Source organism: Notolepis coatsorum (genome assembly GCF_963971535.1).
Source record: "Notolepis coatsorum genome assembly, chromosome: 19".
In the NCBI taxonomy this organism is placed as follows: domain Eukaryota; kingdom Metazoa; phylum Chordata; class Actinopteri; order Aulopiformes; family Paralepididae; genus Notolepis; species Notolepis coatsorum.
The window spans coordinates 24425677-24441886 of NC_140183.1; the positions used below are offsets into that span (position 1 = coordinate 24425677).

General features: G+C 41.1%; 1 protein-coding gene across 1 annotated transcript in view; it reads left to right on the forward strand.

Annotated features, from left to right (window-relative positions):
- Positions 1 to 16210, forward strand: part of cnot10 (CCR4-NOT transcription complex, subunit 10) — a 53261-nt gene that overhangs the window by 17776 nt on the left and 19275 nt on the right. Inside the window, exon 10 of the mRNA XM_084335748.1 lies at positions 6809 to 7011. Within this exon, the coding sequence (XP_084191874.1) occupies positions 6809 to 7011 (203 nt within the window). The remainder of the gene's footprint in view (positions 1 to 6808; positions 7012 to 16210) is intronic.

A 16210-nucleotide genomic window follows, 5' to 3' on the forward strand; every position in this document is an offset into this window, starting at 1 on the left:
GGAGTTCTACTGTATCTCGTTGGATCTATACACTTATCGATTTTTTCGAATGGTGATCAGGAATTGGAATATACCATCTGATGTCGGGTAAGGAATCTATGTTATCAGTGTTAGGATAATCAGACAAATTTTGATGAAGTTATAAGCTGTTTTGTGAAATGGGCTCTTTCGGTTTCACTGTAAAAGTCCAAGAGGAAATCTGCGCGGCGATTATCCGTGCGCGGCCCGAATGTGCTTGCGTGCACGTATAATATTGATCATCTAGCGTTTATTTGAAAACGATTCATAAATAGGCAGACGAATATCAACGTTGTGGAATATTCCAGTAAAAGACGATTTTCATAGAATGGTCCAGAATGAACTGTTTTTTATCTCAACGGGTGCTTTTCTAAATGCTCTGAAACGGAAATGACGCGATAAAAAACCAATCTGCCTTGACAGCACTGACTGGAAAATAGTCTTTGATAAGCGACGGGCAGATTAGACACATAGCCATAATTTAAAACATAGATTAGGCGATATTAACGTTAACATTGAAGTGGATGGTGGCATCAAGGGGGTAAAAAGGAAAACCCGGCGTGGCACTCAAAGTGTTAATACATGAGACGTTGTCTACTGATGGCTCATAATATCAACAGCTGATTTGTTGTTAGTAATGTTACAGCTAACGTTAGCTATTCGTTCTTCAGTTAGCTTATGCTAGCTAGCCACCTTATAATTCACAATATAATTACTTCATGGAAACGGAGTAACGTTAATGTTATGTCGAGTTCATACTACACTACACGTATTATGAACTCGACATAACGTTAACGTTACCCCGTTTCCATGAAGTGTTTAATTAGCAGCAATCTTGTTGAAAATGTAACGTTAATGCTCAGAGCAAAGCTCCACGCTCCGGAAACCGGAAGCAGTCATGAAATTCTTCAATGGGTTTAATGGCAGATCGCGACCACAAAAGGCGCACACCGCCACCTACTGTACAATCCATTCAACCCCATAACGCACAAAACAAAAAACCCATCCCTAACATCGCCACCCTATCCAAACCTAATCTATGAGTCACTCATTGCCTCCTATGGGCTGACTCTGGCCTTCTTGATCACTCACCACCCCCTTCCCTAACTCTCTTACTTGATCACTCACAACAACCCCCTTCTCTAACTCCCTTACTACTTCCCCCAATGTTAACCCCTTCATACCCATGTGTTGTACTGCTGCTTTAACTATTAACTTTATCCTATCTGTTCTACTGCTAACTAGGGATGCCCCGATCGATCGGCCACCGATCGTTATCGGCCGATACTCAGTATAAATATGCAATCTGTGAATTCCGATAATGAGTCATATTCGCCGATCGCGGAAACCGATCAAGCGAAGCTCTCACTCGCTGTCTGTCTCAGACACACACGACCTGCAAACTGCCGCTGCTCCTCCTCCCTAGCCCCGCCCGCCCCCGTGTAGAGTTTGTAAACAAAGAGGACTGAGAGGCGGCTCCTCTGCTCGAGTCTGTAGTGCATTCGACCTGCGCTAACGTTAGCTACCTAGCTATCGTTACTGTTTAAACAAAATTACCCAGTCAACTATTCACGTTTAGTAGGCATTGTCTAACGGTATTTAGCCGGCTAGCTACCGATAGCTCCTGATATCAACAAATGATCCAGAAAGTCTAGTAGTCCATGTTCATACCTCCGTTAGCTTGCGTTAGCTTGTGTTAGCTGACGTTAGTTTACTGTTCAAAACGAAATGTCCCATTGAACTAAAGTTCTGTCTTAACGTCATCTAGCCGGCTAGCAGTAGCTACAGATAGCTCTCGATATCAATGTCTTATAACATTGATTTAATGCGTATTCGAGCTGAGGGCTTGCTGAATGTGAAATGACCAAAGCACAGTAACGTTACCAATAGGGTCCCGCTGCAGCGCCGGAGAATCCTTTTTGGAGCTGGAGGCTACTAGAGTACACACAGACAGTGGAGCTGTTTGCAGATAGCGAGCATTTTGACTTGTTGCATGGTGGCGATGTCTCGCAGATAATACAAGTACAAGTCTAATTATATAATATATATATTTTATATAAAAAAAAAAAAAGTTTTATATAAAATAATTTTTAATTTCTTTTTAATCAAAAACAATCGGTATCGGATCGGTATCGGCCGATATGGCTCACGGCGATCGGTGATAGGTATCGGTGGCAAAAAACGTGATCGGGGCATCCCTATTGCTAACCATCATTGTTGTATTCACTACTCCTCCCCAGTGCATGTGAGCGGATCGTAGCGTGAGCGGCGCGGGGAGCGGAGTGGGCGGTTTTGACGTGAGCTAGGTGTGGGTTTTAAAATGTGTCCGTGCGACGTCCGGAGTGAGAGTTCTCCTCCGCTCCAGGCCGCTCACAGTGGTTTAACACTGATGTTAATATACATGTAGTACAATGCCAAAGCAACAGATGGCGATGTACAAACATGAAGGCCATTTTCAACCAATGAGAAGGGTGAACCTGTGATATCCTGTTCAGGCTTTGTCACTCACTCCTGTTAGAAAAAGTATCGACGCCATTGTTGTTGTCGTTAGCTTACATGCTAACGTTAATGGCAGCGACCATAGCATTGTGGCTCGGCTAGCTATCATCGCTTAATAGAGCTAGTGAATGGATAAACAACGTTATTTAACATTGCAGAATTGGTACAATTACAATGCGGCTCAATACAAACAATTGTTAAGGGGCCCAGGGGGTGTAGACTGTTGTAGTTTGAGCTAATTTACACCATGCTCCAAAAAAAAATCTGCCGAGCGATCTGGAGCGGGGAGCGCTCGATTCAAGGTGAGTGGTGAGCGAGCGGAGAGCGACTTGGGGGCCGGGTCAACATGAGCGATTAGCGGAGCGGACCAAGCTTTGAAGAGCGGATTTCTCGGCCGCGCCGATCCGCTCACGTGGCCTGCTCCTGCCACAAAGGCCACTATATTCAACTTCTCCCCCCACACCCTCTCTTTCTCCTCCTGTACTTCCTCTACTGACAAATGCCCTTTTCTAAAACCCTGTTCCCTATCTTGCTTTCCCTGATCCTCCTGCACTACCCTTACTGCATGCTTACCACTGTCAGTCTGCAACACTACTATCACCGACATCTAAGAAGGGAGATCCCCCCCTTGAATGGCCCTTCTAAGGTTTCTCTCCTCCACATTGCCTGTGGTGCTTTTTCCCCTATTGTTAGGTTTTAGTGAGTTTTTCCTTACCTTCGCGTGGGGTATGTCTGGGAGTGTTTGCACTCATTCATATATTTGTATTTATCTTAAATTTGTTGGACCTTATGGTGTTCTTGTTTTGTTCTTGACTTATTGTTATGTTTCTTCTTGACTTGTTTAAAGAAGACGTGTCCGGCCCATGGGGACATTAACGTGTGTTGTCGGGCCTTACAAATAAATTTGATTTGATTTACTGCCAAATGCCCTTCTCTTATAATTGTTGTAGTCATATTGTAGTCTTTTAGTCTTAACTAAAAGATTTTAATCAAATAAAAAGCAGCAGCACTATTGCATAACTGAGTCATGTTTGCTATGTATTTCTTTCTTTAGGGGAGTAGGACATTTGTTTCACAGTTTTAGCATGATGTTTTATAGATGGCTAGGTTAAACACAGGTTTTTGTTTTTAAGAGGGGGGGTTTGATTTGATTTAGATTAGATAATTAGTTTTTTTTTTATGTTTGATCTAAAGAGAAACAAAGGGTTTTAAAAGTGTTATATATTTATCTTATAGTACTTTTTTTTTAGTTTAAAAAAAATACATTTTCGTGGTATCGAAAATGATATTGATACTTTTCAAGGTATCGTATCTAAGTCGAAATTCCAGTATCGTGACAACACTACTTGCTACGGTTACACTCATCGCGTCAAATATATTTTTGAGATCTGATCAGAAAGATGTGATGTGGATCTTGTAAACAATTTAGTGGAATATCCTGCTCTTCCAGTATTTTACCTGCTCTACTGCTGCATAGAAGTTAGGTAGTTTCTTTCAAAAGTTGTTACCAATGATTAACACTTTCAGTGCCAGCAGGGGGCGCACGATTTAGTGCTTGAATGCCCACCATCCACTTCAATGTTAGCATTAATAACGCCTAATCTATGTTTTAAATTATGGCTATGTGTCTAATCTGCCCGTCGCTTATCAATGACTCGTTTTCCAGTCAACATTGTCGAAGCGGATTGTTTTTTTATCGGTTCATAGCATTTTGAAAAGCCCTCGTTTTCAAGGAAAATAAAAAGATTCCATAATAAACGCCCTTTACTGGAATATTCTAGAACGTTGTAATTTTTCGGCCTATTTATGAATCGTTTTCAAATGAACGCTAGATTAGTATATGTGTACGTATGCACGCTATATAGGCTATCTGAAAAATCGATTCTCTGATTTCCTCAAAGCCATCGCCCACACACACATAGGGCGAACGCTGAGAGCTCAGCGAATACAACTCTGATTATCCCAAGACTTGTAAAATAGATTCCTTGAATGAATGAATGAATGAATGAATGAAAAACTTTATTTAACAGATTGCAGAATGGGTACAGTACGGCTCAATACATACAATTGTTAAGGGGATGCAGACCTGAAAAAGACGTTTGTCTTGTTTCCATCAGGGTCCCCATTTTCAATTCATATAGACATTTATGACATACACAACAAACATGACATTTATGGCATAGGGACATATAGGTATTTAGTACTGATACATTTGTGACATAAACGGTATTCAAATTAGGGCTGGGCGATATGGCCTAAATATGATATCACGATATTTTCTGACCTTTCGGCGATACACAATACACATCACAATGTTTTTCTTTTTTACCCCAAACGATTCATCATGAGGCTTACCAAGACAGTATTTGAGTTTGCAAGCTAACATTAAAGACAAAATAAAATACCCATGCATTTAGCATTTTTATATTATATATTAGATTTAGATTATTGGATTATTAGATTATAATATATTGCATATATTTAGCAATGAGATATTATATGATTTAGATATGAAATATGATGAATTGAAAATGGGGGACCCTGATGTAAACAAGACAAAAGTCTTTCTCTGGTCTGCATCCCCTTAACAATTGTATGTATTGAGCTGTACTGTACCCATTCTGCAATATGTTAATAAAGTTTTAAATAAATCAATCAATCAATAAATAGCATTTTAGCATTTTTATGAAACTACTGTATATTTGTATGTCTCTAAATGTTTTGATGAATTGAAAATGGAGGACTCTTATGTAAAAAAGCCGAAAGTCTTTTTCTGGTCTTCATCCTCCTGTACTGTATTGTACCCATTCTGCAATATGTTAATAAAGTTTTCATTCATTCATTCTGACGGACAACAGAATAATTTTGATTGACAGTCGAGTCTGCCAATTACGTCACACCGCTTGCACCCGCCCTGCTGTTCTTAGCACCAATCGGCAAGCGCCATTCGTTTTTGACTTCCTGAATGTCCGGTGTGCTGACATCAACAAAGCTACTTACATTAGCTCCCCGCAACCGACTAGTAGGAGACCAGTGCACCACAGGATGACTAAATGAGCCATAATGATTTTACCTCAACGAATGTTATAATAAAAGCCTTTCCATACATCCGTCTGATTGAAAACTTTATTAACAGACCGCGGAATGGGCATATCTCAACACAGGCTGAGATATGAACGAGTAACGTGTGGACCAGATTGACGCGACACAATCCTATTGGGCAAAACATCACGATATCCACGATACGTTAAAGTGTATTGTTAATGAACTGTACCCGATATTTATATAATATCGTCATATCGCCCAGCCCTAATTCAAATATACAGTACTGTTACCCCTAGATCCTGACAGAGTATATACATATGTTGGGGAGGGGACTGTACATTAGGAGGGGGTGGGTGGGTGGGAGAGAAGTATCCATACGGCGGGGAGGGAATATGTACATGCGGTGGGGAGGAGACTGTCTATTAGGAGGTGGTGGGGGTTTTGGGCATTTACGGTGGCCAGTTTCGAATTGCAGCCTCCCGTAGGTGCTCTTTAAGAGCGGTTTTGAATGTGGGTAGAGATTCACATTCCTTTACAGCTTTGGGTAGGGCGTTCCACATTGATGTGGCATAATTGCGAAACGTATTTAGTCCCTTGTTTGAGCCGAATCTGGGTTTAACATGATCAGATCAGATGTTCTCCAAAAAGATCATTCCAATTCCTGATCGCCATTCCGCTTTTATTGATCCAACGCTACATACTGTAAACACATATTCCACGCTGTTCTGATGGTCCACAATGAATCCGATCGGCTCGGGTTACATGCCTGAGAAGTAAAATGTGGATTCCGGATTTTTCTTTTCTCATCCATTTTCATTGAGTCCATTCCAAAAGGGTGCATTACCATCTGGGAGACGATAGGGGGCGCTTTTTCACATCTGAGCTCCTGATGGGGCTAGTTTACCAACGGGAGACTCGGTTGATGAAATATGAATTCAGATCGCTAATAAAAAAACACGCTAATTGTCGTGGTGGGCATTCAGGGGGCGGGCTGATAACACGTGTTATGTTGTGGTGGGCACTGAAAGAGTTAAAGGCAGCTATGTGGAAGAAGTAGGACTTTACTGCAATCTGCTGCTCTATCTCAGAAACCAAGACACTGGTGCTTGTGCTCTTAGGGTGGAATGACATCACTCCCAGTTTGGGACAAATCGGATAAAATGTGGACGGTCTATTTTTAAGTGTAAATGCATACATCCCCCCTTTTTGTTTTAATCAACTCTATTGTCATTGTGTATCCTTCCAGCTAAGAAGTTTGCAGGGATTCCCATGTGTGCCCTGCTAGCCAACAAGCGCTATGAGCTGCTGTATAACTGTGGGATCCAGTTACTGCACATCGGAAGGCCCCTGGCCGCCTTTGAGTGTCTGATGGAGGCGGTGCAAGTGTACCATTCCAACCCGCGGCTGTGGTTACGACTGGCAGAGTGCTGCATCGCTGCTAACAAGGGGGTGAGTACTGTCTGACAGTGAGTCTTTGTCTAACCAATCAGAAGTCCTAGCTATTAAAACAATATTAAGCTATTAAAACGGCTTCACCTGCATGTTTTACCTAATCTGTTTTTTCTGTGAAGACTAATACAATTATTTGATCGCTGGTTGATCATCTCATTCCTGGTGTAGCTGTGGATCTTATCCCAGTGGTTCCCAAACCTTTTTACTCTGGCTCTCCATGGGTAATTGGAAACATGTAGGCACCCCCCACACAAATGGCCAAATGTATTAGTTAGGGATGCACCAATATGAAAATGTGCGGCCGATACCAATTGTTCAAATAACTAGGGATGCACGATAATTATCGGGCCGATATCAGCAATTATGACGTCATCCCGATAAGCCCGATAACGTTATTACGGTAATAGCTCCGATAATATAATATATTTTTTGGTAAAAAAAAAATGCGGTGTGGGTGAATTGTGATGAAGGGTGTTTGTTTTTACTGTAGGCTCCTCCCGTTTTGCCAGTACTGTGGTATGACTGATAGCGTGTGGTTTAGGAAGAGGGCGTTTTACACAAATCCAGCGCTCCCTTTCTTGGCTGTGACGTAGCCACGTAAGTTTCTGAAGCAGCGCGGATGTAAACAAAGATGGCGTCGGTAGTGTGGGAATAGTTTCAGAGGAAAAAAGTTTGCTTGCTATTTGTAACAAATGCAATGCAGAAGTTCCACGAGGAGGGAAAAGGGCAACAACTTATAATACATCCAACCTAACAAGTCACCTGCAACATCGCCACCGCTACGATGGTGTGTTATTGTGTTAAAAGCCTACAATGACGCGTGAGCAGCTAACGCTGCTGCAAATCTAGCCCCTTTCATGACTGTGATGCAACCCTTGGTTGAATACGCAGTCAGTTATTGCTCCGTAGTAGCCAGGTTCATTTGCACCACCAAGCACTGCTTAAAAGCTAGCGGCTTGAGCCCTTGGGTCATTTCTGTCAAACTTCTTTAATTTAGCAAATGCCTCGTCAATAGGTACAAGCGCCGCGGGTTCCTTTGTGCTCGCGCCGTCGTAGGCTTTTAAAACACCATGTTGTTGTTGTGATGTTGCAGGTGACTTGTTAGGTTGGATGTATTATAAGTTATTGACGGATTGTGAATTTTCATTTGGAAAAATAAATATGGTCACTTTATCAGTCAAAACTGTTGTCTTGGCTTTGTTTTGTTCATAGTAGTAACACATGTCATGATAAATCTGGTTAGGTCAAAACTACAGGAATATACATTTAAAAAAAAAATGTATAATACAATAAATATCGGCTTGAGGAGCATAAAGTTATCGGGGTCAAAAAATCAATATCGTGCACCCCTACAAATAACACAATCAGCCAATACCGATATTTGTGCCCTGGCAAAACATAATTTTTTTCAAAATAAATTATATTTGTATGTCTCTAAATGTTTTGATTAATTGAAAATGGAGGACCTTTATGTAAACAAGCTTTCTGGTCTTCATCCTCCAGTCTTAGCAGTTGTTGTATTGAGCTGTACTGTATTGTACCCATTCTAAGCTTTTATTGTAACATTCTTTCATATAACAAAAAATTATATTATTATTAGATAATTTTTTGGCCCTATGCTTGCTTATTTTAGGCATGGCACAACAAATCAAATTATAAATAATAATACAATTATTAAATAAATAGGCTACACGTCTCTTTTTGTGTTCACAAATTGTGTTCACTGATATGAACATAGGCCTTTTTACTTACCGGTACTTAAACAAAAAGGAAACATCAAGAAATATGTTTATGGTATTCCACCATGCCATGTGTGTTTTTATTTTATAATGCTCATGATTATTGCTGAAGTCTGAGTCATACAATACTCACTGGCTTTCAGTTTGTGCTTTTTTGTGCATTTAGTTTGATTGAAACCCCATGGTACGCTACTGAAATTGACGGATAATTATCGGCCACTGCCGATTGCAGTCAACAAGGCACATATCGGCCGATACTGATACGTGACCGATATATCGGTGCACCCCTAGTATTAGTAGTCAGGAAATCGTTTATATAATAATAATAATAATAATAAAATAAAATACGATATCAATTTCGTTTTTTTTTCTACTAGTCTCTTTTCATTCAAACATAAAAATCTGGCGGCTGGGTGGCGCAGCGGAGATTGCGCTCGTCACCAATGCGAGAGACTGGTCTCGAATCCAGGTATTGGCATTGTCTCTGGCTTGGGCCAGCCGTCATACTAACTCGTTTGGCTGAGTTAGCAGGAGGGAAGTCGTGGGTGGTAATCTGGCGTTGTGGACAGCGACTCCTACATGTCAGGTCTGGGCGCCTACACAGCAAAAGACAGGAAGTGGTGAAGGCAGCATGACCTCCCACGCGTTACACTTCACCAATGATAGTCCGCGCTGCCAGATGAAAAGAGAGCCGCTGGCTGTCTCCGCATGTGTCGGAGGAAGCATGTGGTAGACCTCAGGGCTCCCTAGACCGACCAGTAGGGGGGCACATGCGCACAACGACAAGGTAGGGGAGGGGGGAATTGGCATAACGACAAAAAATTGGGATGGGAGGAAAAGCACAGAAAAATCAGGCGGAGAAAAAGAGGATTAAAAAAAAAAAACATCAAAATCTGAGGTTCCATAGTGTTCTGATGTGCATTTATTGGGTCTCATAGTGAAGTAGACATGAAGCCAAGAGGCCTCGTCATTAGAGTTGTTCCGATACCGATACCAGTATCGGAAATGCCTCCGATACAGCTTAAAATGCTGGTATCGGTATCTGCGAATACACGTAAAAGCTATGCTCCGATCCCATATGATGTCATTTATCAACACGCGGTATCCTCCTGCTGAGAGTGAGCATTATAAAAACAAATGTGTTTTTAATCGACGTGAATTAAAGTGTCAATGCCGTTTGTCATTTTAACAGCAGATAACGGCAGATACTTTCTTAAATGCCATCGTCCCGACAGAGCGGTGTTGACGGGGAGTTCTGATGTGTTTGCTTGCTGGTGTTATTAGCATTAGCTGAAGAGCTAACCGAAAAGCTAGTTTTAGTTTAACGTTACTTTGGCTAAAGTTGGAGCTATTCATAATCCAGCAATAATGGCTGCAGACCTGCAAGCAAAGTACAGCAAGTTGGCAAAGGAGTATTCCAAGGTAAATCACTTTTTCACCAGTAACGTTACATTCTTTCCATCTAGCTCACGTTAACGTGGCTAACCTAAGTGTCGTCACTGATCGACCTCTCCCACACATGCACGCAATTAATGACATGTTGCAGACAGCCATACCGGTGACAATGTTTAGTTTTTAGTGCCAAAGGATAGGAGTCTGAGGCGGAGTCTCAAAAGAGAATGTTGAATATTTATTGTGCATTAAAAATCACAACAGAGCCTCTGCTACTAGCTAACTGAACCGGAGCAGACTGGGTAGCAAGTGCAACAACGTATAACGTCCGTGCGGAACCAATGTCCCAACAACCTTTCCGCGGGTGAACTCATTGAGCATAGTTGTCAATTAACCCATTCTCTGCCGGGCTTATATCCATCCTAAACCATCCTCTGCCAGCGCTATTTGTCTATGGAGATGTTCACCTTCTTTGCAGGGCTATAACTTTTTAAATTGTATTGCTAAATTGATGGCTAAAATTCGGTTATATATATATATAAAAATTATATATATAGATTTTTTTCAAAATCAACTCTGCCTCTCTTTAACACATTGTTCGCCAAAAACGACTTACGCCGTTTTTGCCCGCCATGCGTTGAACGCCAACAACGGCGTAAATAGTTTTTGGGATCAATATTTCATTTTTTCGCCATGGCATTCATAATTCATCCAGCCTCCCTCCGGACTGCAGCGGCACCTGTATGAGATTGCAACACCTCAATACCGCCACCTGGTGGATTGTCGGGCGAGTTACACTCTCGCCAAAACCGGAAGCGCCGATCGGTGCGTCGAGGAAATCCCTCCGGCAGTCATATCTTGTTACGTGGATCCAGACAAAGGACACTAACGTTATTTTCAGCCTGATTGTTTATTCATTTCACTGTAAACCATCTGCTCAACATATCAACCCATACTAAATAATGCCGTTACTGACTATCAAGGAATTATAACCCCCCCCCCCCCTTTCCTTCACGCATGATGAAGCATAATGTATACCAATCATATACATTTGAATTTTTTAATATAGCGTGTATAGGAAAGAAACGCCAACCGATAATCTATCATATGCGTCAGGGCCTATTACGTTTGTTTTTGGAATAATTACAGCAGAAAACCTTAAAAAACATACTTATATTCTAGATGGTATTAACACAACAATGTATGAATGAAAAAATATAACGTTCCCACATCCTGAACGATAGATAATCGATGTTGAATGGGCCATAGTAATGTCAATATAGCAATACAATTTAAAAAGTTATAGCCCTGCAAAGAAGGTAAACATCTCCATAGGCTTTCAACGGTGGCAGACTGGGTACAATGATGGGCACAACCCCCGGCACCCAATGTGTTAACTACAACAAGCAATGCTGTTTGTTATTTAAGATGAGGTCGGACTCGGCACTGACCGATGTGTGTTCATTGTGCTGCTTTTATAAAACCTCAAATGACGGCTTACAATATTTCATGAAAGCAAAGTGTTTTGTTTGTCTAAGATTTAAAAAGGTTTAAACTTTACAGCACTGACAAAGTGCTGTACAAGTCCCACAACATAAAAAAAATATATTTATAAAAGATGTTTTAATTTTTTTTTATCTCGAAGCTTCGAATTAAAAAAAATAATTCAAGGTCAGCCCTAGTATCGGAACACCTCTACTAGTCATGCTGTCTTTCTCTTGGTTTTGTAACGTGAGCCATGTTCACTACACTAGTAGGAACAACCATAGAACTATATGAGGGAACAACATCCACTAGACTAGTAGGAACAACCATAGAACTATATGAGGGAACAACATCCACTACACTAGTAGGAACAACCATTTCTCCTGTATATTAATGACTTGAAAGCAGCTTGCTCATGTGACCTTTTTTTATACGCGGATGACTCCGCCTTACTAGTAGTGTCTCACAAAGACAAACAAGTGGTTGAGCAGACATTGAGTGCAGAACTAGAGAAGGTTAGCGACTGTCTAGGCCAGCGTTTCCGTTAGCCGGTAATTACCGGTATTTGACCGGCAAAATCTGTTTAAGTCCGACATATTTAATATCTCCGGTCTTAATGTCCGGTGAAAATAATTCCCTGAGTCTAAGCACAATTTGATTATTTGAATTGTATTAAAATAGGCTAAAATTAAATAGCCTATGCGATGAACGAAACGATCATTACATTTGTTTCCTCGTTGCTTCTAATAATGACAACGACGTCGTCAGCGAGAGCTTAGTGCTGGGTGTGCGAGTGCATGTGAAGCTGCAGAGCCTGAGAGGCAACAGCACAATGCAGTATTCCAGCAGTACTCCAATTCAGCCATTTTCAGCCAATGTTGGGTGGGGGGCGCTGCTGTGCGGTTCCCAGAAAAGAGCCAATAACAGCTAAATCAGCTTCTCTGCAGCGCCATACTCTTTGCAAATAAGTCGTTGCGAGGTGGAGAGAGTCGTCACGCAAACCACGATAATGTTGCCGTCTCTCTGCTTTCTCAGTTCTTCGCTTGATATAATTAATACAAATGTCCAATATAACGGAATTCGTTAGCTCATAAAAATGTGATTATAACAGACTGCTGTTTAGTGTCGGACCGACTGCCCACAGATACGCGGTCTATTTTATTTCAAGTCAGCAGCAGCACGGAGTATCGAGGGACTTATTTTATTTGGAATATATTAATTAATGACTATACGCAAAAGTAGCCTAGTTTTAAGTAATAATATTATAAATCTACATGTCTTGAGGATGACATTCTTTATATAGCCTGCCTATCAATTGTTTTAAAACTCAATAAACTGACCGGAATTAATCTCATTTGTCCGGTAGATTGAAATCTTGCAGGTCACGGAGACCGGCAACAATTTTTTCTAACGGAAACCCTGGTCTAGGCTACAACAAGCTGTCCCTCCATGTGGGGAAGACTAAGTCCATTCTATTCGGGTCAAAGTTCAGGCTCAGAAAATCGCCAGGTTTTAACATTAGAATAGGAGATACTGTTCTCACAGACAAAACATCTGTGAAATATCTTAGTTGCGTCCTGGAAAACAGCTTATCAGGGGAAAGCATGGCTCACCAAGCACTTACAAAGATCAATAACGGGACTAGATACCTAGCCAGAATTTTCTAGATCGGTCAGCGATGAAGATTCTTGCTGGAGCACTCAGTGTCACTATGACTATGCGTGTGGCTCCTGGTACAACAGTGGCCCCAAAAGTCAGAAAATAAAACTACAGACTTCACAAAACAAGCTAATCAGGGTAATACTAAGGCTACCTGCCCGAACCCACCTTGACCCATCACACTTTGAGATCATGAGATGGCTTAAGGTGGAAGACAGAGTAAACCAGATAGGGGTGTGCCTAGTTCACAGAATAGTGCACAGGGTAGTGCCAGTGTACTTCAACAACTACTTCAACCGAATCAGGGACACTCATGCATACCCAACTAGGCGCAGCTCAACTGACTTTGTGCCAGTCAGATTCAGAAGTTGTATGGGGAAGGAGTCATTTCTGTATTCAGCAGCTATCTATTGGAACAGTCTGCCCAGTGACCTGAAAATCGTAGACAATGCCGTTAGATTCAAGTCCAGCCTGAAGACATGGCTCAAAAGGGACTACTTAACCTAGACACTTAGCTTAAGGCACCTTGCATGTTGTATGAGTCTGTTATGTATATAAATGTTAAATGGTATATGTGATGTGTTGTGATGTCATGTTTTTTCTATGATGCATGTATAAGCATCACACTCCCCTACCCCTCCACAAGGACCACAATGGAAATAAGCTCTGAGTTTTTTTGTGTTTCATCCTTGGCAGTATATCCTGACTGTGCTTTTCTGTCACATGTTTATTTTTTATATTGTCAAATAAAGTCATTCAAGTCATTCATTCATTCATAGAACTATATGAGGGAACAACATCCACTACACTAGTAGGAACAACCATAGAACTATATGAGGGAACAACATCCACTACACTAGTAGGAACAACCATAGAACTATGTGAGGGAACAACATCCACTACACTAGTCGGAACAACCATAGAACTATATGAGGGAACAACATCCACTAGACTAGTAGGAACAACCATAGAACTATGTGAGGGAACAACATCCACTAGACCAGGGGTTCCCAAACTTTTCAGGCCGTGACCCCCAAATAACTGTGTCAGAGAGCCGCGACCCCCACTATTATAGGAGGATAAAAAATATAAATAATAATATATATATATATATATATATATATATATATATATATATAAAATTATAAATGGAAATGTATGGTTGAAACATGCACACACACTAATAAGCATTGGAGGCTTTTAACCAGGGCCGGACTGGGGAAATCATTCAGACCAGGAAATATAGTGCAAAATATAGCCCCAGTCAGGCCACTTTTTAAGCAGGGGGTCTGGGGGTCCCCCACCAGGACATTTCTTGTTACAAAGACTTCATTTCCTGCATTCTGGTGCAGGCATTTTTTAATTTGTACCCTTTAAATGCCAGTGTTTGTGATGGCATCACAAATTATTGTTAAAAAACAGACTAGCATATGTATGATTAGCAACAACACTGATTTTGATGGATTTTCTGTTTTTTGTAATGTCAGATTGAAAAAAATACAATCTTTTATTCAACTTCAGCCCTGATCATAACACCACATATTCATTTTATAAATCTAACCCTTTAAATGCCAGTGTGTGTGATGGCATATATTTGCAATATATCAAATGCAAAGTAGATTTTTCTTGGGGGGATTATTACAGGCTAGCATGTGTCAATGATTAGCAACAACAGTTTTTTGTAAGGGTCCCGCCTCCACCAATCACATGCGGCTCCCTTTGTGTGTGTGTGAGAGCAAGAGAGAGAGAGATAGTTCTCCAACTTGTGTGAGTTGCAGTGATCTCCTGGTTGTTCCTCACCTAGGTTATCTAACTATTGCGCTGCTGCAACTAGAGACACTGGCCTGGCCTGCTTCTAACTTCAGTGGCCTGACTGCATACTTTTTTTTTTTTTTTAAATCATCTGGCGACCCCCACTTTGGGAACCCCTGCACTAGACTAGTAGGAACAACCATAGAACTATGTGAGGGAACAACATCCACTACACTAGTAGGAACAACCATAGAACTATGTGAGGGAACAACATCCACTACACTAGTAGGAACAACCATAGAACTATGAGGGAATGTCTTTTTTTCTCCCTCCATCTCAGCTACCCAAGGGAAACACTGGTCTATCCAATCAGGGCAAGGATCCCCTCTGATGCACCTGTTCAATCTTCCTATTAATTTTTATTTTTTATTTTTTTTAAAGGAACAATGCAAATATGTTGTTCCAAGAACAGTGCTTTTAAACATGAACAATATGGACTAGCCCTTTGATATACAGTTTGAAGATTCTATAATGAATGAATGGTAGATTGGAGATTTTATAGACCTTCCAGAATAATTCCATTGCTAGGGGCAGCTTTGGCCCCAGTTTATTTCCTGTCGGCTACTCTAGCAAACATTAGCTATTAGTAGGGATGGGCGAAATGTCTATTCAGTAGTCACTGGGAACTATTGAAACTGTTGTTTTTACTTAATGGCGAACGTGAGAGAATCAAGCGAGCTGGCTGGCTGCTGTCATAGCTAACAGCTACCGTTAGATATTTGGGAGTCGGACCAGGTGCAACGTTATTTCCGGGAACAAAAGCATTCAGTCCGATTTCCGAGAGTTACAACATTGATGCTTGAAAGGTGTGAGCTTAGTGAAACAAAGTGCAACATCTCTGGTCTCATCTTTCTTGAATGTACCGTACTCTAGAGACGGAGCCTCTCCCAGCTGTTGTGCTACCTGGTTAGCTAGCGAGCTCCCACCAGCATGCCCATTTCAGTGGTGTAACAGTTAATAGGGTCCCCTCTCAATACACTACACAGTGTAAGTGCTGCTAAAAACAAGGGAAAATATATATTTTTAAAGACTAAACGATAGTCTCATAAACCTTTTTTATAATGTAATGACTATTTGAAAATCAATGCCCATCCCATAGCAGTTAACAA